Genomic DNA, 27,866 nt, shown 5'->3' with positions numbered 1-27,866 from the left:
CTCAGGTTTTGTTCTGCATCTTTAGTATAATGTATAATTTAGTATATATGAGTCCGGTCCGGCTCAAGGTTTCTTCCTGTTGAAAGGGAGCTTTTCCTGCCAACACCTTGAATTTACAGCGTAAAATCCTTCAGTTTTGCAGGAAAATTGTGATAATTTGTGAGCAACCTTGTTAACATATGCCTATAAATGAAATAGCAATTGTGTTTATAGATGAATCGGTCTCATCGGCTGCATTTTCAGCCTTTAAAATTAGAAACTTGCCAGATAAACCACAGGGAACAAAAGGTTTAGGAAGAATTTTTTTTATGTATGTGAAACGAATGGCTGCATACTACACAAATAGAAGCAGAAAGTTGATGAGACAGAGACCATTTCTGAGAAATCAGTACAGAACGTGAAAATACACATACCGGTAACTGGAAATTATTGCTTTTTTTTTCCTTTTCTTTTTTGCTATGTTGTTTTCTGGATTCCACCAACAAGACACAATATTCATATTCAACAGAAATGGAACAACAGTGACAAAACTGTGTCTTTGACCTTTTTTTTGTAGACCCAGAAGTAAAATAAACATTCAGAGTCCATGTTGAACACAACACGATGACTTTTTTGTATTTTCTTTCCCTTGATTGAGCATTTTCAGGACGTATAACATGTTTTTTTTTAAATATATATAATTTTTTTCCCTGTTACAACATTGCCAAGAGAAGCTGTAACAAACTGCACACTGGTCTCAGCAAAACAAAACAAAAAACCCAAAAAATAACAGGTAAAATAAAGTTGGCATATGTACATAAATATACATTTTCATTTGTATTTTGAGCTCCATGACCACAGAGAGTATAAAATCTTTACAGGTATTCCTCCTGCTGCTCAACACACCGTCTCCTCAGATTCTTCTGACAGCTTTGCTGCAGCGCTGATACAAAAAAAAAGGAACCTTTTCTCAGAAGATGAGATGGACACAGAAAAACAAAGATTGAGGCCGTCTCCCCTTCTTCTGCAGATCCAGAAACGTAAAAAGAAAGAAAAAAACCCACCAACAGAAAGCTTCGGCTGCAAAAAACGAAGTGGAGCGTTTCACTCGCTGCAATATGCTGGTGAAAAAAGGCTAACAAGGTGTTCAGCTCAAGACAAGTACACGTCAAAGAAATGTGCTTCCAAGTTTGCCTTGATACAAAGAACAAAAACAACAATAAAGTGCTCACATGCAGACAGAACTGTCTTTTGCTTATTGTTACATCGCAAAACGTGTCGGATTTTGTGCTGGCGAATCACAAATGAGGTTCAGACTCGGCCAAAAGCCCTCTGTGTACTCTAGTACAACCATCGTACGATATGAGTGGAGAGAATCAAACAAAAAAAAGGGGGGAACTATTCAAGTAAGTCATGATTTTTATTGGACGTCTGTTCCAGATCTGGCTGAACTGCGCAAATGCTTGTAGAAAATAAAACCAAAAAGAGCAAGAGTCGCAATAGAGCAAATGAATGCTTTGGTTGACATCCCAGGGACCGTAGCAAAATGTTTTAAATTTGAAAATCTAAAAGGTTTAACAAACCCACAGCTGAGATATTTACAGTCAGGAGCAGCGAGGGAGCCCCAGGAAACTGCTATGAGATGTGGGGAGAGTGCAAATCAAGCAGTAGGACTCAGAAGAACAGAACGCTCGAACGAGAGGTTCGACACGACAGAAATCGACGTCCCCAAACCCTTAAAAACCCAGACGACCTGCGCTGAACTGGACTTGCTGTCGAATTCAACGCTCAGAAACGGATCCGTTCTCTGTCCGCATGAAAGAGTTTCAACAAAATGGAAAAAAAACACTTTAGTTTCTTATCCACAGAAATAACTAAGCATGCAAAAAGGTGTTGGGATATCAAATACACAGAAGGAATACACGGCTACAATTTAGCAAAAGAGTAAAAAAAAGAAAAACGACCCCGAAAAATGCAAGAACAAAAAGCCCACCACCACAACTTTGTTAGTCACAAATGGCATTTCGTGCTGCACGTGATGCTAAGTAGCTTCGTTTTCTTGATATACTTTGTTTGCATTAATGTTTCTTTTATTGTAGTACAGTATATACATGCAGACAAGAGTGAGCACACGCTCGATCCGCAGATATGAAAACAGATGGACCAAAGAGACGGATCTGAGTAAAATACCAGGGGGGTGAGAAATGTCTTTGTCGAGAGGTACCAGCGAATCAACTGGGAGACTGGAGCAGGACGAATGAGAGCTGACAGTGTGTTCGGTGGCGGGCGCCTGCGTTGGGACAGTTATCTCCACCCGTCTGTGTCAGCAGGGTGGTGAGATGGAGGCCCAGCTTGCCCGCCGCTCCCCGCCGCGCCCCGCAAAATGTGATGGGTGCGTTTGTGGTTCGCATCCAGCCGCCTCATTCCAACGCCATGCTCGCCACCCACGCCGTCTCTCAGCAAATGCTTGTCGTTTTTTTTTTTTTTTTTGCTTATAGTTGAACTGACATGATGGGCGTAGATGCTCTCCGTGAGCGCAGAGACTGGAGAGAGAGAGAGAGAGACATAGAGAGAGAGAGAGAGGGCGGGTGTGTCACAGGTTCAAAAGGGCGGTCGAGAAGGCCGCGCCACTGTCGTGGAGGTGAGTGGGGGGGTCTTCAGTTGAAGACCTTCGGGGGTCCGTCGGGACGTCTGGTCTGGACGATCTGCTGCTTTGGCCGCACCGCCTCGTCCTCTTCCGTCTCGCTCTCGCACACGTGGACGACCACGCTGGGCGTGGACTCTGTCCCCGCGTGGAGTTCATATTTCTCACCTGAAAGGTGGAGGATGGGTGGAAAGAGGTCACAGAGGAGGCCATACCAAATTTTAAAACAGATCAGACAGACAATTTCTAACTTTTCCGATAACTTCTTTGGACAGAAGAGGGTATTTGAGGACGTCATCTTGGTCCCAAATCAACCCAGCCATTTCCGGACACTTCATAAAGCCGTCAACGAAACCATTAATCAAGATAATCATCAGCAGTTTTTAAAAAATGTATATAATGATAAGAGGAAATTAAGGTTAGTTGCAGTCATACTACGTTTTTAGCTGCAGGTGTTGGTGCTGCAAAACAAAATGAAAGATATTCCTTATTTCCAGCGTCAAATCGCAATTAACACACATTTTTATTAAAGCATCACTAAGGTGTGATCTGTGACACTGTGACACTTCAGTAAGGTATATTAAAACCTTTAAATATTCAGCAGCAGACGTGTCGCCGCTGTGGATGGTCCACTAGCGAGTTTTAAGATATAATGCTGAATAGTTTGAGCCGAACTCAACAAAAAATGAAATGCTCCGGTTAAATGCGCCTGCTAATGCAAAGTCTGGCCTGTTTCCAGATAGATGGAGGATATTTCTGCCACACAAATTTCTCTCCTGTGTGTCCCTCCGTTGTGCTGACCAACAGCGCCCGTCTGTAAAGATCCTGACTTAAAACAGATTGGACAGACTTTCCCTTCATTTGTCCAAATGCCAAAAGCAGCTGATAAGACGCGCTAGATGTTATCGTGGTTGCCACAGAGATGAGAATCAGACAGAACAAGGACGGGGAGGAAATTGGTCAGCTTGCGTTTCAACGTGGTGCCAAAATAGATAGACAAGCAATGAATGGAGTCCTGCTGTTGCTGTGGCGCGCTGACAGAGGGAGTCAGCACGCCGCGCTGCAGCGCTGCACCACTCTGACCTCAGACGCCAGGCGGAGAACAAAGCCGCTTCCTGATGCATCGTGTTGCTAGGGAACAGAAGCTGAACAACAAGAGCGTGCCACTCTGTGTGTGTCTGTGCGTGAGTGTGTGGGTGTACGTGAGCCAAACCATGTTTCTGTTGATATTAGGAAAAGATTATTGATGTTTGAGTGGAGAGGCGCTGTTTTCCCACCTCATCAACAACCACTGCGGACACGACACGCATTTCAGCGTGTGTGCGTGCCCGTGTGTCTGTGTGCATGTGTGTGTGCCTGAGTGTGTGTGCGAGGTGGCATTTTAGAAAGGTTGCTGTAATCTAAAATCTTGCCAAAGTCGATGGCGGTAATCTCGATGCAGAGAAGCTGAAAGTACTCTTCACTTTGAATTTAAATCCAACTGACTTTATCTAATTTAAGTATGATGAATGAATGAATCGAACGACTTGTCTCATTTAAAGTATTTTGGTTCTTCCAACAGATTGTACAACCATTTATGTTTAAAGATGGCCTTCATGAAAAGGCTCTAAAAGCACCTCTATCGCCCCCCGGTGATAAGATATGGATGATAAACCTTTGCTCATTATTGGATGGGCAGACAATGAATACAGATGTGACAGAATTATTAAATATAAGTTGGTTAACAATTGCAGTTATTTAATGGTGCCTCCCAATGAATATGCAATGCAAGCATGCTGCATACTGACCTCTGTACCGACTTTGCAGGGCTCACATAGAAACAGTAAAATGTCTATCCGAAATAAAAATGCATCCATGAACTTTGTGAAAATTCAAGAATAAAAGTATTGTGAGTTCTTCAGCTAAATTGCCTGCCTGCTGAGGAGCAGAATCATTTCCTGTGCCACTCAAGGATGACTCACTCAAGATCTTGTTTTTTTTAAGTTTTCCAATGTTTTCCTTCTCTGGGCATCTGCATAGACTTTGATGGTCTGTGTCTGAGAGCAGGTTAAACTGTATGTAACGTGGCAAATACGTCTTTTGCGAGTACTGACCAGGACCGAGCTTGGCGACGGCGCACAGCAGGTCGTAGTTGATGACTGGCGTGGCATCCTCGCTTTGACTCCAGCCCACAGGCGGCGAGGCTGGTGGCGAGATCAGAAACTGCTTGACGGGCTGCGGAGGGGCCAGGTACGACTTGTCAATGTCCTCGTCTCCATTCTGGATCTGTGGAGAGACCGTGAGGCTGTAACGCTACATGAAGACTTACTGCCTTTACACTCCTTTTCACAATGAGATTCGGGGGTTTTGATAGCTGCTAATTGTCATAATTACTAAATCAACATGTGCCATCTGTGTGAGGGTGAAATCCGTAATCCTCTTACATCAACGTGCTGTGATGTGCAGCAGGAGTCATGATGGGTGATATTTGGGATAAATTAAGCCTCCGTCAGAGTTGACTCATTACAGCATGTGGGAATGTGACCTTTTGGATCCTGAGTCTGAAGCTGCAGCAGCCAGTGACGGACGTTCTACTTACTTAGGTGTGCTCAAATCTCACCTGAGCAAAGTACAGTTTGAGCTTCCTGCCGTTGAACTCTGACTCGTGCAGCTCGATGCGGGCGCGGGCGGCGGCCTCCGGGGTGCTGAAGTTTATCCGGACTCTACGGAAGCTTTTGAAAAGCTGGAAGGTGGTGTGCTCGTCGTAGATCCGAAACAGGGCCTCGAACCTCTCCTGTACAGGTTAAAAACAGGAAATAAGATGAGAAACATTTGACAAACATTTGAACAGCCTGCATCTTTTTCTTATCACCAACAAACAGCACATTTTGAATGCGTTATTTAGCAAATTCCCACACAACATTATCTATTTTAAGATTTATTGATGACACGTGGAGACATTACAAATAACAGGCTTCATTTCTTCCACTCTCGTTTCAAAAACACTGTCCCTTTATCATATACCCCTATCCCCCCTGTCTCCACAGGCATCAAATTGGCCCGTCTCAGCTGTGAGCACAATCAAACAGCTCAGCAGGAGCATTGACGGAACAATGAAGATGCTTTCGGAAAAATCGGTGGTTGTTTGTCTCCCGGCCGACCACCTCACAGCACGAGACAAAATGCGACTCTGGGAAGATCTTGGCAGCAGCGGAGACGGAGCGGATCAGCCATCTCGAGGAGGCGACTGTCAGAAACCGTGGGAGATCAAGTTTTACAGCCCCGTGAGACTTATTTTATCCACCCCGTGGCAACAATTCCAGCCTGTCTAAGCTATTTATTGTCCTCTATCAGTGGGAAACGTGCGGCAGGGAGGCTCCCGCAACCCCTCCCATGGTTGGTTGACACAGCAAGTCTCGACAGGGTGGAAAGAGCGGCTATGACACCTGTCTCTGCTCTCATAATGGTGAAACCTGCAGGGTCAGCACTGTCAGAGGAGCGAAAACACCAATTCAAAGATGGGGGCACACCTGGTATACAATCTTTTGGCTGGACGGAAACAAACTAGTTTTTTTTAAAAAATGTTTATAACAGTGTTTTATATAGAAATAAAGTGAAAACACAGAGGTGAATGGTGGGTGCTCTGGGGGGTTCATATCTTCACTCCACCTAATGCAAAGGGTGGTTAATGACCGAGCTAGTGGTGACCCACAGTCGCTGCAGCGCGGTGCTGGCCATGGCAGAACAATTCACACTGTAAGAACAAGTAGGTCTCTGCCCAGTTCAGCCTCTCCCACACATCCTTTCACGTGCACTCTGCCCCTTGGAGCAGCTGCCTGGACTCCACCCTCAGACTTTCAGGCATTCCATTTTTAGTTGGGCACCTTGAAATGTGCACTGAAACGAGGCAGCAGGGGAAAGAGGGCAGGTCGACCCACTGCAGATTTAACTAGAATCCCGAACATGCTGTGAATGATGTGGGATAGCAGAGGAGGCTCATGTTGGGATGCTTTGCTCCTACATAGATGGCGTAAATGTTCTGTTTTACAGTTTTAAGTGACCACTTCAGGGGTGCTGTTGATGCAAACGAGAAGCTGATGGATTCTGACAGAACTCAGCGTTTCTGGAAAACTCTGAGATTTGCCGCTCAAATTGTGATGTGAGGTGCCTCCGTTGGGACCAGCGATAAATATGTCACGTGACCTTTTAATGGCATTAAAACCAGACACAATGTTCTGGCATTTTCATTCAAAAATTTCAACATGTTGTTTTCCAACTTGAAATAAACTGCTGGGAAACTTTGTGGCATTTTTTTTTTAGAAGACTTTATAGTTTATCTGGCCTCCATGATGCTGGGGTTAGCACCCACAACCTCAAAGCCTTTTTTCACAAGCTGCCATTAAGAGTTCTTCATTTCATAACAGACACTTTGTTTATGCAAAATGAAAAATGAATCAGTAGATATTTATTTTTCATTTTGAATCCCTCATGACCTTATGGATGACAGGCCTACAAGTTCAGCTATGTGAAATTAATAATCTCTCTCTCATACACACACACCCTTATATTTCTAACCTTCTGAGGACTTTCATAGACATTATAACCCCCCAGCTCTGTACCATAACCATCGCAACTAACCCTAACCCTAACCTTAACCCTAACTCTAACCCTAACCTAAACCCAATTGAAAGCTCACCCTAAAAACCAAGCCCAACCATTAAACAGTCCTTTGAAGTTTTGAGGACCAGCAACAATTTCCTCACTTCCCAAAAATGTCCTCACTTTGCTGGTAGAATGCATGTTTCAGTACTCAATATGTAGCAAGTACAACACACACACACACACACACACACACACACACACACCATTCAGCAATATAGACACGAGGAGCAGTGTAATAAAGGTTCCCAGATCAAATCCCATATTAACACCTTATGCTTTTTTGCTGATAGGTTCACATCTCATTGGCATGTAACAGCTCTCCAGGAGCGAGCGTTGGGGGGGAAGGAGGTGGAGTCGAGGGGTGTTTGGTTACGCAGAGCTGCCATTGCAGTTTTCTCTTCAGCGAGCAATTCTTTTTGTTCCCTTCATGTGCGCAAGAGTTACATAAATGAATGTGTGTCATGCTGTATGTGCATAATAGATTCAGAGTTCTTCATATATATATTAGTGTCACAATACTGTCCCAGATTTGAGGCTACGTGCTAATTAAAAGGCACAAATACTGCAGCTGACAAAATAAGCTACATTTATTAAGCTCAGACGTTACAATAAATAAGGTAATGAGTGTTTGACTTTATCTTCTATCAGTCCTCAGAGATAAAACACACTAGTGGAATGTGACTTTAATGGTCGGCTGCATTTTTTTATTTATTTATTTTATTTCTAAAGGAGGTTTATTAGCCTGGTTGGCTGCAGAGGTGGTTATGTAAATTCTGCTCTATTTCACTGACCCCAAAAACATCAACCAATGACTAAGTAAAAGTAAAACACAGGACTGTTGACTGTTGGAATAATCTGTTAAACTCACATCGGGTGCATGCTGGGTCATATCGATCGGCCAATTATTTATTCGTTTAGGTGAACTGGAGAAGGTGTAGAGCCCCCTATTGTTTTACAAGAGACATTACAAATAAGGGACATGAAAATGTCTACACATCAAGGCGATGTTGTTTCACAAACATGTACAGCATTTCTTTCCCCTCAATCTTACTTGTATATTTTTCACAGAAAACCTCTAACAGAGGTTTACATTAGGCTACAATATGAACTCTATATGGCAGCTGCTCGCTGTAAAAGCTGTCACTGCTCAGTAATGGTCTGGGAACTGGTACTGCTGCCAGCCACGAGGCCAAGGTCCATAATTTACAAACATTTTAACCTTTGAGAGATGAAATGTGGAGACAAATCCTGTCCAAAGTGTAGCTGGAAGTCAGAAGGAACGCTTAGGTACTTTCTTTCAGTCCGGCGTTGTCAGTTTTAACTAACATAGAGTAAGAGTGGAGGTTTTTGTTGATGCCAAGGAGCGAGAATGTACAGCAGCCGTCCCGACGGCCTGGGACCGCACACACACACACACGTCTGTGTAATGGTATGAGTCAGGTAATCTCCCAGTCCCTATTAATGTTGAACAGAATGTGAGCACAACTGAAGGACAGTGGTTCATCTGTCCAGGGACACACACACACACAAACACACACACCCTGCACCTGCTCTGACTGTATCTGCAGCGAGCCAGGACAAGTGAGAAAGAACACCGTGATCTTCCTTTCCAACAGTCCAAATAACTTCTGAAGACGGGCGAAAACATTTGACACGCAACAGAAAATGTGGAAACTGAATGTGCATTTCAATAAAAACATCCATCTTTCCCAACCACTAACAATCATCTACCTCTCCACAGTTTCACTCGACCCTTGTGTCTATACCCCGATGACAGTGACGTGTTTTAGGGTGGACACGCTTGTGAAGAGGTGCCATGATTGAAGCGCCAAGTGCTGCCATTAGTGCTGGCCGCCTGGTCGCCCCTCTCACCTTTACATAACAGCCAGGAGGAGCCTGTGCAGGTTGAGTTCCCTTCCACTGTCTCATGACGCCTGTATGCCTGCTCCCCCCTCCACCCAACCCAAATTAGATTTGACACATTATATTAATCAAAGCAGTTTGTTTTATCCGTGGGGAAATAAAGACAGACTCTTCCACCGGGGGGAAAGAAAGTCAATTTCAGATTATTTCCTCATTTGTAGCGTGTAAAAGATGTTGCCGGTTCCATTTGTTCACACAAAAATTAGATATGAAGTAATAGCTGAAACTGTGTACATGCTTTTCCATTTCTAAGCGTTTGTGCATCCTTTAGTCAAAATATGGACAGACGCTCTTTAAATTTGGATAGAATGGGCATTTAACTTTGAATAATATTATATTTTTGACTTTTTTAGCATTGCTGCTGCTATTATTCATCCACCCTCCTTGGTGGTGCTGACAGGAAGTAGTAAAATAAATCCACCTTTCCTTCTGGTGACAGATGCGACAAAGCTGGAGGGGAAACTATAGACATAAAGAAGAGCGGAGCAGTAAAACCCTGCCGTGAGCGATGTAAACGCTGCTAGCGCGCTGCTACCAGTGCAGCAGTGACTGTAATGTCATGTTTCAGCTGGCAGCCTCCTGGGCGATGAAGCAGTTATGTTCTTGACACTAATAAAAAGAGCATGGCTGCGGCGGCAGCGGGACATGTCTGCGGACATGATTGGTGGCAGCGAGCGAGTGGTGAGCCATCCTGACAAGATCATCAACAATCAGGAAGATAAGGTTCTGAGGTGCAGGGCTGCAGCTTGGGAGAATGCATGTTTATTCAGGTAATGAATTTGCTAAGTGCTGGACCTGAGTGTTACTCCGTGAGAGATGACCGCCACTTAAGTGCTTCTCCGTGTTATGTAAAGACGGAATTGTGTTTCAGAGCAACGCGCAGAGATCGGTGGCAGTGTTTCAGGACAGACCAGAATCTATATCTGCTGTATCCTCATCCATTACGGAAGAAGAAGAAAAAAAGAAAAAAAAGGAAAAATCCACAAACACACACTCAGAAAACACCATTAGCATTATAATGATTTGTCCTCAGAAATACCGGATTAATTAAAATAGATTGGTAGACATATCGCAGGGTACAAAGTTAATTGATTGGAATATTCATAAATTTTTGCAGGTAAATTAAGGTAACGACTCCTGTTGATGGATGAATAAATGCTGATTTGTGATGGAAACACACCACTTGTCTCCTCCACACCGACTGACCGACTCACAATGCTTTATTTTTGCTGCGGCTTTGCATTTAAGCTAGTGTTTAAATCAGATTTGCACTTGGATACTCAAATCCATGAGAGTAATCCGCATGCTAGTTCAATTCTACACTGAATTACACCATTTGGATCAAAAGGAAAAGATTAACCCAGCCTAATTGGGATGTAAAATAAAACGGTCATTGGGCGAGGTTTTGGGAGTTTTTTTCTCTGAAGGTCTCGCGATTCGCTCAGCTTTCCTTACAACACGTGCGCAGCTTTAGCACGCTCTAATCTAGACCCCTCGTGCTTGAATGGGATTTGGGTGAAAAACCATCAAACTGGGCCACGGAGCCTCCGGGTGAGACACTGAAAGCATTACAGTAAAAATAGACCGCGTTGCTGTAATTAAGAAAATTAAATTCTTTAAGTGTGAGGACGGTCATTTTTAATTATCCGTCTCCCTAAAGGGCCAAACTGGAACCAGTCTAATGAGGTCAAACGAGAGCGAAGGATTACAGTGATAACAGACAGAGCTGGATGATGAATCAAACCCCGGTGCACGTTTGTTCCAGCACATTTAGGCTTATCACATTCCACGATTTTTCCATAAAACGGAGCCAACTTTCCGATGCAGTCACCAGCAATGGTGGGATGCGTTTAAGGACAACAGAGGTCCTGTGTGAAGATGCTTCACTCGCAGCCGCGGACGCCAGAAACCAGAAAAATCAAAAGGCAGAGGAGAGATCAGCCCTTTTTAAAATAATGCTTATCGACTGCGTTCGTCATCATTTGGTGACCCGGCAACAGGGACGGAGAATAAATAGATGACCCCAGGGCAAAATCTCACTGTCAGGTATAGAAATTAAACTTTAAATTAAATTAAATCAAGCTAATTAAACAATGCACTGAGGAGCACATTGTGGGCCGGTACGATGAGAACACTGTCACGGGTCAATCATCAGCCACGACGCTGCATTTCAAGTACCGATGTTCAAGACTTCTAAGCAAAAAAATCAAGATTCAAACCGTGTTTCTTGAAAAGCAGGTGAACGTGCTGACCAGGGAGTCCCTCCTCGGGCCAAATGGTCAAACAATGTTCCATTATGACGTTTATAAGATGCTGCCCAAACATAAAATAATGATAATACAGTAGGTAGGGTAAGGACATCCAAAATCCAGCAACAACACCAACAATTACAAGTTGTGGTAAAAATGGCTCTTCCTCCTCTAGGGTTAGAGTTAGTCACAAACTAGGATGGCATGATTAAGGATAAAATAATTAATAATGAATCGATTGCCAGACTGTCAGTCAAATGGACAGCTGAAATTTGCTTGAGGTACATTATCAGTTGTTGCATTTAAGCAGAAGTAGAAATCACGACAAACCGGTGAACTACCGGTGAACCTCCACTCTCACTCAACCAATAGCAATTGTGCATGCGGCGTGCGAAAAACCTCTATGCTCCGCCTCTTTTCCAGTCCTCCTCAGCTTATTCAAGTCATCAGCAAGTGCTCATCACATGCGTGAAAATGTCAGATATTGTGTCTTTCTGCCCGTGAAAACGCTGCAGCCACCTCACTGATCTTTCTAGCTGTGGACCAGCGGTTCAGCACTATAATGACTGTAAGCTGATGAAGTAATTATGGGTTGCCTCAGAGAATCCTGCTCATTACCAGTGGATAAACTCTGAAGGTTGTGTGTGGTGACCCGGCACTCTCCCTCTGCCTCGCGCAAAGCAGCCATTAGCATTCGCAAATCCTCATTACCTCAAAACTCAAAAACAGAACATGATCGGGAGCTTTTTAACAGATCACCAGGGCCGTATAACCGACGGGAAGCCGTGCGGACGGGTAATTGTTGGGGGTGGGATCAATAACTTGAGCGCAGAGTGGTATCGACGGGGGCCGACTGAAAGGCGCTACATCGCGGCTCCCTCCGGGACAGTTTGTCCGCGGCACATAGATTTAAATCAGTTTACAGCATGGGGACACATTAATCCTATTACCGCCAAGCTGGTCTTTATGGTTTTTATTGAAGCGGGAGCTTTTGCTGGTCAACAGCACTTAGGCCACTTCTGCTCGCAACCACAACGTCTCCCACGCAGATTTAGACACTTTAGGGACGACAACATTTCAGCGAGCAAGTCAATATTACATAAGGAAGCTGAAAGGATGCCGCGGCTCTTCCTGGAGGTCATGGGCCCATATGCACAGATGAGATCGCTCTTCAGCCGGTGATGCGCAACTCTTGCGTCACTCGCTGAGTTGACCGATGAACGCGCATTAGCGCAGCAAAGGTCGAGGGTCGCGCGGGTAAGTCACAAAATCCAACGGGCGCCGCACGCAGTTTGGGACGGGAGCCACCCTTTTTGCACGCCGGCATTTCACAGGTCGGCTTCTGCGGATGATTGCGAAATCTCCTTCTTCCAAAAATTCAGTCGGAGATTGAAATCGAATGGATGGCATCAAATAAAACGAGGCGTATTTGATTAATAGTCCTGCTTTTGAACCATATGAATGTCAGCTCCCAGTCGGCCGAAGTTCTGCCGTATCGTTTTAAAGGTCGCTGGTGTGCCATTACTATTTCAGGCGGCGCATTGTTTTGTTAAGAGTTCTGCTTGGCTGAAAATTGCGCTGGAAATTCTGCGGGTGAAATTGTGTTCCAACAGCAAATCCGACGACAAAGGTCCTTTATTGCGTGACAGTGTTTCTGCACCTTTCCTCTTGCCAAGAAAACTGCGAGTGGCATTCTTTTCTCGTGTTGTTTCTAATCTTATCACCACACGGCCCTGGTCCATGTGGTAACCAGACACCCCCGCCTGGGAGACGGCTGTCCTTTGTTGTGCGTCAGGCAAATGGACACAGTGTTAACCTTTAGCTGACACCTGAGCCCGCCGCCTCTCTAAGGTTTCAGGCCAATGTGAGCTGCCCATCTCCCCCTGCTTAGTGCCCAGATTGGGGGGGGGGCAGGCACACCTGAGCCCAATGCTCGGGCCTGGAGCCGCTCAACCTTGCCAGGATGCAGATCTAGTTTCTGTCCAGCTCAGAACCTGATACTGTCCCCGTCCTGGTCCTGCCTCTGCTCCTCTGCCCCTCGCCTTGTCCCCAACAGCTGGTCAGAGTTCATCACCATCATATTGTCTAAAAATGCTGAGTCAGGTGAAAGTTCAAACGCCTGATTCAACTTTAATGAGAATGGACTAAATAATAAAACACAGACAATGAGTCACGATAGCGAACTGTAAACTTCGCCTGCTTGCCTGAAAATCAAAAGCGTGGAAGCTCTGAGAACCGTTTACCAGAAGGAACGTTCTCGTCTGTATTCACAACGCAGGAACGACCATTTTCGCCACGGCACTGCATTGCAGGGCGCCGTAACTGCGACAATGGGAACCGCTTGTGGCGTAAAGTACGCTGCCTGTTCTAACACACAAAGAAAAATAGCATTTTTAAAGATGAAATACTAAAACGATATGCTGATAAACATCTAAATCGTGAAGGAGAGCCAAGGCCAACTTTCTGGCAAAGATAAATGTAACTTCTGCAGAGGAAGACACTGAGAAAAAATGGGAAAGTTCTGTTGCCGCACAGCTAATAGATTCAGCAGTGAGGCCCTGAAAAACCCTTCAGCTTCACTGTGACCTGCTCTTGTTGTCGCTACGCCTTGTTATAGCGGCTGACAATCATGACGCCACTGTGTACGGTGGCATTAAAGAATAAGGAAACAGCAAAATGAGTCCTCATAACCGGCGCCGTTTCTGAGCCGCTAAGTCCTGGGAGGAGACGTGACACCGGTGACGGCTAAACATCGAGGCGGAAACTTTTCCATCGGCTCGCCGACGGAGGTGTTTGCTTATCTGCTGACTCACAGCTGCGGCTGGAACGTGTCGGTGCGGCGTCTCGGAGTGAGAGGGCGAAATTAAGTTGAAAAATATCATTTTGCGGCTTCTGGCGCGGTCTCAGAGGCTCTATAATTAAGTATGAATCGCAACATCCTGTTTATTTCCACACGTTTCTTGGACAGAAATAGCACAAGAGAGCCTGAAATTTTTTTTAAAGTATATATATTAAAGCAAATAACCAAACAGCCGGTAAAGACGGGAGGCGTGCAAAATTATAGGCGAAGGCCTTAAATCAAGGTGAGTGCAAAGCCTTGAATCATGATCTGTGAATGTATTCACTGCCTCTGTGACCTTCAGCGTGTGTCCTGTGCTGTCATCTGCTGTTGCCGGTAGATCTTCCAGGTAATTACTGTGACACAACATTCCCGCTCCGCGGCGCCTGCCCACGCCGGAACCTTTCAAACCAAAAAATGACGGCGCCTCTCTTTTCTGGTTAGAAAGCGGTTTTCTGTGAAAGCTTCGAACAGCGTTCGAACAACCTGCCTGCTTGGCTCATTAATGATGTAACCAGCTGGGACGAAGCCAAGGCGTGGGCCAGCCATTTAAACAGTGTCAAAACAACAGCTCCGACAGAACGGCTGCGGCATCTCCTTTAATTAAAAACCCACCAAACACTGATTATCTCCGCGTTGCCCATCCAAGCACCACAGCCATTACCTAATCTTTCCTCGGAAGGGTCTATAAATAGCAGCAATCCACATGTTATCTCCCCCAAAAAAAGGCTTTAGAGGGAAATAAGGATGTCGCGATTGTTGTTTCTCATCTTCAGATTTGAGAGATATTATTAGAAAATGATTAAGATCATGTTCAATGATATAAGGGGGGAAAAGGAATGAGGGCTGCTGGGGAGGTGAGCTCAGTCGGAGCCTATCCCCCACGTGCCTTCCTTTAATCTTGTGCTCTCAGTGATCTCTGTTGCCTTCGGTGGGCCACAAACCAGGATTAGTGGTGTTCTCTGTGTCATTCCAAAGTCTAACGTCCTTCTGCTCTTTTAATTATGCACACAGACACACAAGGAGATCATATTCTACTTTTTTAAAGGGAATGTGTGAAAACTGGCCTGTCTGGTGTCTGACGACCGTCACGTGTGACCTACGAACCCCAATTTAACAGTACAATATTGGAAATCATCAATAAGCATCATGTTTGTGGTAACAGGGCACATAAATGTATTGTAGTTTTATTTAGTCTTGCACATGTAAGCAAAGACCTGTGGTCCAGGTGGAATTGCAAGAAACTCGGGAAATGTGTTGGATCAATATTACATCGTTGCTGGGGTGAAATCTCTGCATTTTTGGGTGCAGCGGTTTGGTCTGCAGAGCACACCAGCAGAGAGGGAGACAGGCCAGGGTGGCGTGCGTACACCCCAACTGTGATGAACACCTACTCTGATTATAATTACTGGATGATTCAACTCGTGTCGAGCTCCTGCGTCGCTCTGTTGTGCCCTCCCTCTCTGTTCTGCTGCCTCGCTTTGGCTCTTTGGTGATGAGTCAAATAAAACAAGCAGCAGGTGAAGGTGAGTCAAGCTCTGCCAGGATATCTGCGCAGCTTTCAAGCCCCCAAAGCAGTGCAAAGAGAAAGAGGAGTCGACGCTGTCCTGCCCCTTGGACAAACACTTGAAACCTTCAGGAGAACTAAAAAAAGACTGGTGTTTAGAATAATCACAAAGAGTCTCATCAGAGCGTGTCATACATGTTATGGTGCTTCCATCTTTCCTGCACCCACAGTGCTGATGGGATGAGGAGAGAGCTGTAATGAAGAAAGTGACTGTCCACACTGCGTCTCCCTCACTTTCTCTGTATGTGCTTCGCATGGACAATGCCACACATCCCACCCTTGCTTGCGCATCATCTCGACACCCCCCACACAAAGCCCCCTCTCCTCCTAACTTTCCCTGAAAAATGCATACATGCCAGCTCCAACCTCTGCCTGCTGCACTTCGGGGATTTAACCAAGCGTGTCTCATCTCCAGATCTGCAGTTTCCCTTTGGCGTCACGCGCGTCGCGGGACGTGCGTCTTCGCGATCCGGCGGCTCCCATTGATAAAAATCCTGCATTCAACGTAACGCAGCCATGCATGCGCTTGTGTGAAGCATGGCATGCAGCCGCGGCATGGGTCGGATCCATGCGGCTTAAACGTGCACTGGCATCGGCTGGAGGAAAGAGCGTACCTGCATTTTGTCTGACGTAAATACCTCGGTGTCTACTTCACAAGCGATGATGGTCACCATCTCCAGTTTCATATTTATCGATGGCATTCCCCCTCGCGGTCGGAAACGATGGGGTTGATTAAAAGTCTCTGTCGGGTAAAGATTCTGTACAGAAAGGCGACGTTAGGTCCAGTTCAGTTCGGTTTGTATCAGAGGAGAGAGTTGCTGCCGGACTCTTCGCTGCGCCGACAAGAGTGCTGCCGCAGCCTCTCTCCCTCTCCCTCTCGCCCTCTCTCTCTCTTGCTCTCCCTCCCCCTGTGGCTCCACATTGACGTCATTTCTATCTTCACGTTCATGTTTTACGCCACTACAGGGCCAGATGAAGCGCGCACTGCAGAATTCGCCTGATTCCAGTTCATTCCGCTTCATATGATTTATTTCTGGAGTCACTCTTCAACTTCAAGCCTCAGCTGCGCCACCGCGTTTCTTGTAGGAAGCTGGTCGGGTCTCCAGGGATTAATGCAATTAGGAGTTTTTGCTAAGAAATATCTATTGTGATGAACGAACGCCAGCTCATTTATCAATCATCGGGGGTAAAAGGTCATCTGGATGAACCTGCGGAGGCATTCGTGAATCACAGCTGTGACCATGTAAAACAGACCCCTGACAGATCCCATCATTGTATTTTGGTCCTGCAGTAATTGCGTAACAGCGTCGGTCAGACATGTGCAGGCTTATTTGACTCCAGTGGCCTCTGAGGTGCAGACATGGTGAAACGACAGTCATTCTGATGCGCTCACCGCCAAAGTTGGCAGATGCGGAGATGAATATCTAATTTAGGCAATGGATTCTTTGGGCGGGGTGCTTTGTTGATACTGGAGAGAGCTACCCCCCCTGCCCGAAAAAGTTCTAAGCCAGCTGCAGCCTCTAATGTAACTTTTAATGCTGACTAGTTGATTGGAGATTAAGTGTACCGTTGCTCTTTATCGCCCGCAACAAAACCGGAGCTAAATGCAGCCGCGGCTCGGTCTCTCTTAAACACGAAGCTGCGCTTAAGGTCTCCATTTCAGCAGGAGCTAAATTAAAATGAAATTTCCACAGGCTTCGTGGGTCATTGCGCAACATTCGAATCAAACAATGTCTTCCTCCAATCAATCTTTTCTCTCTCAGTTTCATAACGATAATTGCCTGATGGGCTGAGACAGCTAAGTCCCCCATAAGCCATTAATATTGAGGCTCTAGGCGGCGGAAGCTATTTCTGTCTGCGTGTCAGTCATTGTCCGTGCTGTGCAGATGGAGATATTTTTGACATTCCTCCATCAGATAGCATTGGTCAGGCTGTTCCCTGTCTGGAAGAATCTACATCTGACTGCCAAAAACGCCATGTCCAGGTTGCTGAAACCTGCCCGCCACCATCAGCTGCTTCATCTGTTAAACAGACGGGATGCAGAGGCACCGCCAGAGATGGCCCGGCTAGATCTGAGGTTTTTCCAAAACAACCCTAAAAATGAGGGATGCACCGAGTGCATCAACCTTATCTTACTGCTGTCTGATGTAGCTGTTGCTGGGTTAAAAACAAACAAACCATGATGATTTATTTATGCTCCGCTCAAAAATTCTCTGTTCACTTGCCCCTATTTACAAAGTCTTGGTCAGCAGGAGAGTCAGCGTCCTGTTGAGGGAAAACTCAGCTCAGCACCTTCTGTTATCACACGTTTATTGAACCCATCTGAACCTGATCCATCACTACCTCTGAGGCGATGTTTATTCATTGTTCAGGATTGAAAATGGGGTAAAAATGATACAAAATCACCCGATGAAGCTGTTTTTCATCAGCAGCGCGGAGGCTGCGCCCACTCTGATTCAAATCCCGAGTCCAGACTGAAGCACACATTCAGCAGGTTCGTTTGCTGATAGTGATCAACGGGTTTTTGTTTTTGTTCTTGCTTTTTTCCATAATGTCCCAACTTCTTTTGTTGACTGGCTTGACAGCTCAACCCTGACTTGGACCCAGCGGGCTGGATACACACCAGAGGAGCAGCAGATGGATGATTTAACAGATGAATGGCAAATAAATTAATAAGAAATATAATGAAAAGTATAAAGTAAATTCATTTAACTGCCTCAGCTGCCCGCCAGTTCTAAGAATCTAAACTACTATAATTATTAAACATGATATGAGTTGAAAACTATGAAATATGTCAGATCTTTCATTTGAGCCATTAAAACTAGAAAGAATTTGACAGTACTTCAGGTATCCTGCTGCAGAGATACAGTCTTGATATGATCCAGTATTTATCACTGTAAGATAGAAAAAGATACTGCATTTGATGTTTTCCAAAATAATCTTTTTCCTACTCCACATTTTTCATCAATGATTGCTTATATTAAAAGAAAATCTACCGTACTTTGAAGAGGCCAGTAATAAGAGCTACAGCTGTTACTGTAGCTAAGTTACTGCTCGTTGTAAGAACAGGGTCGTCTGAAATTTAGGATCATCTTGGTTGGTCCTGCCCAGGGCTTCTTCCTGTTTAAAGGGAGTTTTGGGGTCAGACTCTGGGATTCTGCGAGGCGCCTAGAGACAATCTCGACTGTAACAAGCATTTTATGAATAAAGTTGAAATTCAATTGAACCTTTGCTACAAAAACACCAAAGTTCCCACAGGAAGGACAGCTGAAACCTATAAACATGCTAATATGCTACACTATCCCTGCAACATCCACAGAGATATTAGATCATTTCAGATTAAGCTCCTCTCATGATTGTTTTATATGTTATACATTAACAAGCCCTTTAAAGAATCGTCACAATGTTTTAGTCTGTTGATCTCCTTACGCCTCTCTGCTGCAGCCGCTGACAAACATCGGACGTTTGTCATTCGCGCGTGTTGCCGATGCGTTCCTCTGATCGCCTTTGCCTCATCTGATCTGACAGAGATGGATGGCTGTGCATGATGAAACACTTGTCTTCTCCTCTGTCCTCATTCTGCAGCCCTCCGCCTCCCCCTGCTGCTGCTCATCCACCTCATTCTCAATTCTCCTTTTCTCATTTACAGTTCCCTGCGTTAGATCTCGCCTAACCCACCAGCGCAGGACTCTACGGAGGGGAATGTGACGCAGGTCTTTTATTGATTCGAAGCGTGAAGGCGCAGCCGAGAAGACTTCCATTGTGAAGTTTCAAATTCTGCCCTCCTTGTGTCGAAAGCTATTTCACTAGTTTACATTTGAGATAGTAGCAGTATAAAGCCTGGACGACCCCCATCTGTCACATTTCCAAAACAAACTACTTCATCGATGACTCACTGTGATGAAACAACATGGTGTTTCATAGACGAAGCAAAATATAGTGTTGTTTTATTAAAAACAGAGATGAGGAGCAATATGGCGGCATGTCTCCAGATTAGTGATGAGCGGACTTTGTATTCTGAAGCAGTGCTCTGCAGAGAAGCTGAACAGAGGGAATCAGGGCAGTGGATCATCGTGGTCGGCTCAAAAGCACACGTCCGTGTCGGTTAGCGTCCAGCCGGAGCAAATACCAAAAGACACGTGACCAAATATGCAAGTCTGCTGCCTGTGTGCGTTTGTACAGTCAGTCCACAAACTAAATTCAGTCTGAACACACACACACATGCACACACACATACAGATATTTATTCACTTTACACAAATTTGACCAAAATAGAAATGACGGGAATAACTCCAAAGCTCCTGCACTGCAGGCATGCTGCAGCTGCATTATCATCATGATCAGGTTTGTTCCCTCACTCCCTCTCTCTCTCTCCCCCCCCCTCTTTCTCTCTCATGCACACACACACACACACACAAACACACACAATCCATCCCTTCAACCTCATGCTACCTCAGTTGGCCCAGCCAAAGCCAACCCTGGTGCCAGCGCCAATGCAGCTGGTGTAATCTAGGCCAAGCTATTTATAAAAGCAAGCAGCCAAGTACAGGCACAGGGAGCCAGGGGAAGACGGAGGGTGTGGGTGGGGTAGGGGGGATAAAAGAACGTCTACAAGCTGAGGAGATAGACCCTCAGAGTGAGGGTTTGCAAAAACAAAAAAAGATGGCTGGATTGATGGATGGATGTGTCCAGGGCATAGAAAGTCGTAAGAGGATGAGTGGGACATGGAAGGCGTGGTCTCGGTAGGTCACGTGGCCTGAGTGTGCACTAAAGATCATCACAAATGTTTTACATGACTTCTGGCAACTAAGCTGTAATTAATTGCAATAGACAATTCCCTGAGACCATCTACAACAGCTACCCTTTTCCTCCTAATGAACAGAAACAAGCCTGTTGTTACGTGGGCACGCTGTTGCACAAGCGGAATGAGCAATAAAACCAATCATGAAAATCATGCCATTATTATGATGCGGGGGTCTCAATGTAGTCGAGGGAGCTCAGGTGAAAAGGTGATCGGATGCATGAACAGTTAGCTCCACTTGCTAGCTGAGGCTGCAGATTCTCTGTTCCTGAGAGAATTCATGCAGCAGAATAATCCCAAATTGTTAAAAAGGTTTTTATGCAAACTTTATGTATATATGAGAAAAACATTGAGCTGTTCTACAATATTACTACAATTACTACTACAATATTATCAGTTTATTTAAATAGTGTCATGCGTGCATCAGAAATGTGAAAGTAGGCCTTTTTTAATGAACTACAATGTTTCATTACATCTAGTAAATGCACATGCACACATGGCCTCTCAAAGACATTGTTTGGGATGGCCCACATCTGGTGGGACAGCAGCAGTTGTTGGGTTTTTTAAGCACATCCAGCAGCTTAGAGGCTCCTGTATGGAGGGATGGACGGGAGGCACCGAGTGACACGTGACCATCATCTCCCTCAGCCAAAGGCTTTAAAATCAGGTCAGATCTTGGGACGGGTTATAGGCCCAGACTGCAGACACAACAAAGGGGGTTAAAGGCGTGAGATGTTCTTAATATCTCCAGTACAGTTATTTAAATAAAAGGAAACTAGAGCAGCAGATAATCACCAGAATGATCACTACAGTAGTTTGCTTCACTCAGCTCTAGCAGTCAGCATGTTGCCCAGGCAACGTTATTAATCCCCTATTATTGTGGGGAAATTCCAGTATGTAATCGGCGTTTTGCCATTTAAAAGGATTGTTTTCAGTCAGCTGCTTCCTTGTTGATCGTCAAACTTGGTCATATTGCTGATGTGGAGAGTTTAGGCTGTTCGAATCTGCCTGATGTGTGTTCTGATTCCCTGGTCGTGTCCCCCCACCCTCCTCCAGCAAACCTAATTATGCTCATGTGTCTCACCTAGACCTAATCATACCCGCTCCCCTTCCTGGGTGCTAAAAACTATAAACATAACATGTTTGCATATATTTCATTATTAAATATTTTTGGAGTGAACTGTTTGGACCAATCTGCTCCATGTGAGAAAGTAGATTCAAATAATAAGTTGGGTTTTGTCATCTCTGAGTGTGTGAATGCAGCGACGGCTCACTGCAATGAAGCCGGAACTGCTGCATTTGAAAGTGGCCACTTTTCTATTTTTAGGCTGAACTGGATAATTGTGATTTAAATAGAATAGTCAGACAACAAATAACATCCTGCTGTGGATTCTGAAGCGTTTTGTAATCAGCTGCTGTGAGGAGAGAGAGTGAGACGTCTCTTTTATCGTTAAACAACCATTTCTGAGACCAATCGGGCTCGCATACAGATGAGGGAAGCTGTATCTCTGTGAAGCCCTAACAGAAAATGCACAGCAGCACTGTCATGGTAGTATGGTTGTTTTCAAATCTGAAACATTGCAAATTAATTTTAAAATAGTGGTTAACAGGAGACAAAACTGAAAATCCTGAAATCAGCATTAAATCCACAAGTCAATAAGAGAGCTCAGTGGGATTTTTATGGACATCAAGGATGATATTATTTAATATTCTGAGTGGCACATCAAAACATATGGTAGAAAATACACACATTCCAGAGACACACACACACATTGGAAAGCCAAAATCCACCGGTTGATTCAACAGCTGCTTCACGCACATCACCGCCACTCTGGAGTCCAACAGCACCCACCCAAGGCTAATTAGCTGAAAAATACTGGTGCATTTAACACCTCTATGTGCTCCACAAACCAAGCAGAGCTGCTGTCAACCTGTTCACAGTCCCATCCACAGCAACAGCAAACTCTTCTTCTCCTCTTCAGTGAACTTTCGCGGCACTGCTTGGCCACCCACAGTGCAACCAGGCCTATATTGTTGCTCGCAGCAGATTTCTCAGATGAATCTGTTTCTGCTTCAAACCTGCAACCTTGTTGCCAGAATATTTCTGGGAGCAGCTGCGTGTGAATAGAGTAGCAGATCTGACCTAATACATCCTCATATCAGAGCCAGAGCTGTTTGGTTCACTTTAGTTGCCCCGAAATTTGTTTTTCTTGGATCATTTCGATCAACGTCGCCCCAAATGGACAACTGTGGTAACTGCAGGATGTCCGAGCACTTTCAAAAGGACAGCATGAAAGTGAAGGTGTGGGATTTTTTCAGCATTGCTCAGCCGATCAAGCTGAGTTCCCAGACTATCTTGTTGTAAAAGTGCCCTTATATGGTGTGGATGTAAAAAAGAACCCTCCTCTGTTGTGCAACAGACAGCAAAGAGGTCACGCTTTAGTCCAAAACTATCTGCATGATGTTTTGCTCCAGGACTCAATGTTTCCTCCGGTCAAATGCTGCCAGACATCATCTGCAGCAATCGTCAAAGTATTAGACCTATTTTAACATGCAAAGGATGACAAAGTGATATTGGAATGTTCTGCTTCCCAGACTGAAATCAAATGTGGACCACTGGCAGATTCCCCCTTGACTTCAGCATCAAAACACATCAGAATCACTTTGCCGTTCGTTACTGAATATCTGTACCTCAACAGCTCGACACGACAAAATTGCACATTTTATTGCTGTCGGCTGCTTTCCCCTATTTCAGCTTGATATAGGAAAAACAAGCACAGCAGGTCGGCGAGACGACCCTGCTCGGCGCACCAGAATAATATCCAGGCCACAGCAGGAGCACGAGCCCACGGCGCTCATTCACCGCAACGCTGCATCATGTCTGACCTTCAGCACCAGCTCCTTAACGTTCACCACCCAGCAGTGGTGCCCAAAAATAGCCGGTCTGACACACGCGTGCATGCAAGTGTGCTCTATGTACACGCCCGGCCGCTTGCAGTCACTTCTCGGCTCGGTTTTCACATCCTCTCTTACACTACCTTTAGTCCCCATGCAGTTAATGCTGCTCTCTGCTCTGGGCCTGTCTTACACTATGGCCCGAGACATGTGAGTCACACCATTAGACGTGTTAGACAGAAGAGGGGCAGCCCTTCAGATGTTGTCCTCCGCCGTTAAAATTGCTTATTCATGAAAGCGTCAGCTATATATCTGTTTCTTTTATTCATTCCGGATCCATCAATCTTTTCGGCTTCTGTTAGTGATCTTTTTTTAACTCCATTGCCTCCTGCTACCTCTGCTCATTACCCTGGTCTCATTGTCTCTTCTCTCTTTCTCTCATCTGTTTCCACCTCTTCTCTATTCTATCTAGTCGGTGGCTTGTGTGGATTGACGACTTTTCCTCACGCGGTAGGAGACCACTGCTTGGGAGAGCTATGGTCGTGAACCCAACAGCTGGATTGTGGGAAGAGGAAGTGCACTATTGGAGACCTACAAAACAACCCCCAGAATTAGTAACTATTAGTCTCCTTGAAAGTGACAAGAGGTCTGAACCTCCTCCGGTGGGATGTTTGCTCATGGCTGTGCAGTTTGACTCTGCATTTCGGATAAGGCACCAGGCCTTGAGCTCTTCGTAGTGAGCAGAAGTGCTTCGGTTATCGTTTTCCCCAACCTGCAGCTGCAGCAACGTATCACCAGTGCTCCTCCAACAGCAACAGTTAGATGGGTTCAATCATTCGGATGTGGAGTTGTGCATGGAAACGGAGTTCGCTCTTAGGTCAGGGTCATTATTCATGCATATGTATGATAAGTGCAGGCAGGTGCAGAATAGTGGGTAAAGATGGTTTTATTAAAGGCAGCACTGGATTGTCATAAGAAAGGTGCAAGATTCTAGTTTGAATTATTACAGTAACAGAAAAATTGTGCATACAGTCATAACTTGTTGTGCTTTAGGTTTCAAATGTAGTTATTTGTCTTCACCTAAAGGATCATCCAGGTTGCTTTGGTCATTTAGCTGAATTGCCTCTGGTCGTTTCACTTTTGTGATAATTATGTCTTCTAAAACTCTAAAACACTGCCATTATAGCTGCATAATGCACTTGTTAAATACGATGTGGTGTTGCTTTAAAACTTCAATAAAGGTAGCATAGAGTGCTTGTTTGGTCCACCATCAATGTGCATTCTGTTTCATTTTTGGATGTTCTGATCTCACCAGAAGAAATATTCATTTGATTCCAGTGGCAAATCTATAATGGTGACAGTTGGGCAAAAATAAACTAAAACATTAGTAAAAAGAGCTTCTTTGATCAGGGTTATTGTCTGGTTCTGGACTGAACGCAGCTTCATCAGACGGCAGCAGGAGCAGTAATAAGGTTTGCTCTGTGGCCCAACTCAGATGGGCCAACAGAGGCCCCGCCGACCCCACTCGTCTCCATCTCCTCACCAGCTAACAACTTTTGGTCAAACTTCCTTAGAAGGGGGTTAGATAATAAATCATGTCACAATTAAAAGCCGCCCGGGCTGATGCCCCGCTCCCCAACACGCAGTCGATTGTGCTCTGGATGAATGGGAGAACCATTCACACGTCAGCAGTAGGGTTGACTCAGCACTTTTAAAGTTCAAACCATGATGATTCAGCACGGATTCAGTGCAGGTTTCTTTTATGAAACCTAATACAAGTATTCAGGTGCAACACTTGAACCTGGAGGCATATAATAGCACGTTTAAAACAAAGCATGCACGCTGTCACGGTGTTTTAAACCAATGCAACAGTTTCCAGAAGAGCCTCGTTTCCTTAAGACATTCCATTCTAATCACTCAACTTAATTTACGCTCCATATCACCTAAAATCTGGTGGTTGGGGGGAGAGCAAAGCATTTCAAATGAGATAATAAAATGTTCCACTTCCCTTTCACTGATGTAGAATAAAGGGGAAGGCTTCTACAGCTCACTAAGAGCTTCTTATAAATACGTCTTCCTCTCTCCGCAAGCAGGTCTTTGAAAACACTAACAGAAGGTAAAAGACGGTGATGAGGGGGAGCCCGGAGACAGAAAAATGTAGGTTGCCATGTCCCTGGTCTGTACAGCCTAAAATGCTAGGATGTGTAATAGCACGTGGAAACAACAAGCACCGCTACAAGCCCAGAAAAACAACCTCAGTCCCGTTTGTGATTCCACAACGTTACACACATTAAAAAAAGTTTCATCTCTCTTCTCTTCCTGTCCTCATTTGGCAAAACTTTATCTGAATGTCAAAAGTTATTTTTAGCGCGGCAGCTCGTCTTAATTGAACCATATGGAGTCTACTGACGTGACTGAAGGGAGCGTGGGAGGCATTTCCACTTAAAAGCTGCAGCGTGCATGGTAATGAAGTGAGGAAGTGGGGGGTGGGGGGGAGAAAGGGGGGGGTGCGCGGTCCACAGCGACGAGCAACGGGTGTTCCAACAGCAGCCTGACAACGCGTGAGCGATCCGTTTAAAGGGATTTGGAATACGTGCCGCATTTAGCCCCTCCACATACACGAAAGGAACAAATGTAAACACATACAAGGGCAACGCTTACAGCTGAGCGTGATGCAGTATTATAAAAAGAGCTGTTTCATAAAGGATGGATGGATGGATCCAAACACAAACCAAAAGCCCGCATGGCCACGAGAAACAAAAGGCAGCGTCGATTTGTGCAGGTCGGGAGCCGGCGCTGCAGATGACATCATGCACTTGTTGCTCATTCAATCCTGGATGCGGTGACACATTCAGCAGGATGACTCAACAAACAGACATCAAACCACAGAGCTCACTGCAGCAGAGCGTGACCCCGTGAGTGCCCCCCAACCCCAGCTCCCAGCTCCCCACCCTGTGTGCGTCCTCTTCGAACGCAGCCTCGTGGACGTTGCATGCAAACAGTGCCGTGGGAAGGTCGCTCAGGTCCATCATCTCGTCTGCCATGCCATCCTGGTCTGGCTCGCCAAACAGCATGTCCTCCTCCTCCTCTTCATCGGGGTCGCTGCTGTAGGCCTCGGAGCCGTTGCTCCAGGCTTTGGAGCTCTCTCGGAGCATGCTGAAGCCTTTCAGCGGACAGTTGTGGTGGTAGGTGGTGGCCACAGAAATGGAAAAATAGTAGGAGGGAGAAAAATCAAGTTTTCTTTTATGGCTGCAGGATATAGATTTTGGTGACACTTGGAAATCATTCAAAATTTCCCTGGTGGACACCCCCTAAAGGGATCAATAAAGTAATCTTGAATCTTGAAAATGTCATTTTGAATTACTGGGATAAACCTTTAGATTTAGAACAAAAAGGCCCTGTTATTCATTAGATTTGAACTAGATTATTACAATGTTACAATACAGTACAATGTCCACACAGACTGCATGCTTTAAACATATTTTGTTCACACTTAGATCTTATGATTTACAATATATTTTTGAACGTGGCTTCGCTCGTCACTGTCACTTTAGTGGAATCAGCGCGCCATCTAGTGGACGATACGAAAAAGAACTCTGACTAATCCCTTTAACAGAAATGCAGTATACTTGTCGACAATAATCCCAACATTTGACTGTCAAATTTAATTCCACACAATTAAACACAACACGCCATAGCATTAATAATGGGTGCGTGATATATTTCGACATCATTATTTGCGTCTTGGAAACAGCTGGATGTTACGTGATGGAACCGTGAACGCAATAATAATAATAAATCACATGAGTTTGTGGTCAGATCATGGTTATTGATGGAAACAATGCTAAATTCACGTCAAATAGCTGTGACGAAGACAGAATTGCTGACACGAGGAGCGACTGGCGGTTTCAATCTGCGTGAAAGCGATGACAGTCGTTTTACTCACCTCCCAAGTTTCAGCGAAGGCGGAAGTGACCCATCACGAATGCACAAAAAGCGGGATTTTTCTTTTGATTTCGCTTAATCCCGTTTATTGGACCTGTTGTTATTTTAGAAAATGACGTCACACGCGTCGGTATTGCAGAGAGCGTGAAGGTGACGTCACTCGCGTTGCATTGTGGGGCCACGACGCCATCTTTAGAATGTAAACAAAATTATCGAACACACGCCTGAGATGCTCAAAGAAGCTTCAAATGCATAGCACTGTCGATCTGAATCATTTGATGCAAATTTTATGCAGAAAAATAAAAACCCAGAAGGCTCAATTCGTCCCCTTATATTATTTAACCTCTACTCATCACAAATTCGACACAGACATCTGTCTGGCT

The 27,866-nt window shown here is 45.0% G+C and overlaps 1 protein-coding gene across 2 annotated transcripts; it reads right to left on the bottom strand.

The window, feature by feature from the left end:
* Positions 1 to 289: 289 nt before the first annotated feature.
* rcan3 (regulator of calcineurin 3) lies at positions 290 to 27,642 on the bottom strand. 2 transcript variants are annotated; one of them, XM_057058892.1, is made up of 5 exons: positions 27,485 to 27,642; positions 26,490 to 26,701; positions 5,223 to 5,396; positions 4,717 to 4,888; positions 290 to 2,791 (listed from the first exon to the last, which is right to left on the bottom strand). In XM_057058892.1, the coding sequence occupies exons 2-5, from the start codon at positions 26,691 to 26,693 to the stop codon at positions 2,637 to 2,639; spliced, it is 705 nt and encodes a 234-aa protein (XP_056914872.1). In that variant the 5' UTR covers positions 26,694 to 26,701; positions 27,485 to 27,642; the 3' UTR covers positions 290 to 2,636. The 2 variants fall into 2 exon arrangements, with proteins under 2 accessions (XP_056914872.1, XP_056914873.1); XM_057058893.1 differs by lacking the exons at positions 26,490 to 26,701; positions 27,485 to 27,642 and adding an exon at positions 16,457 to 16,713.
* Between the last annotated feature and the right edge of the window lie 224 nt (positions 27,643 to 27,866).

This window comes from Takifugu flavidus, chromosome 16, assembly GCF_003711565.1.
Source record: "Takifugu flavidus isolate HTHZ2018 chromosome 16, ASM371156v2, whole genome shotgun sequence".
Lineage (NCBI taxonomy): Eukaryota > Metazoa > Chordata > Actinopteri > Tetraodontiformes > Tetraodontidae > Takifugu > Takifugu flavidus.
Note: the sequence above shows the minus strand (reverse complement) of the source record. Positions and strands in the feature narration are given on the sequence as shown.

Excerpts from the sequence above, each read along its gene's own strand:
- rcan3 (XM_057058892.1), bottom strand. The coding sequence starts at position 26,693 with ATGCTCCGAGAGAGCTCCAAAGCCTGGAGCAACGGCTCCGAGGCCTAC. Across the intron at positions 4,889-5,222 it reads TCAAACTGTACTTTGCTCAG|ATCCAGAATGGAGACGAGGA; the intron begins GTGAGATTTGAG and ends GTCTCTCCACAG. Across the intron at positions 2,792-4,716 it reads CGTCGCCAAGCTCGGTCCTG|GTGAGAAATATGAACTCCAC; the intron begins GTCAGTACTCGC and ends TCCACCTTTCAG.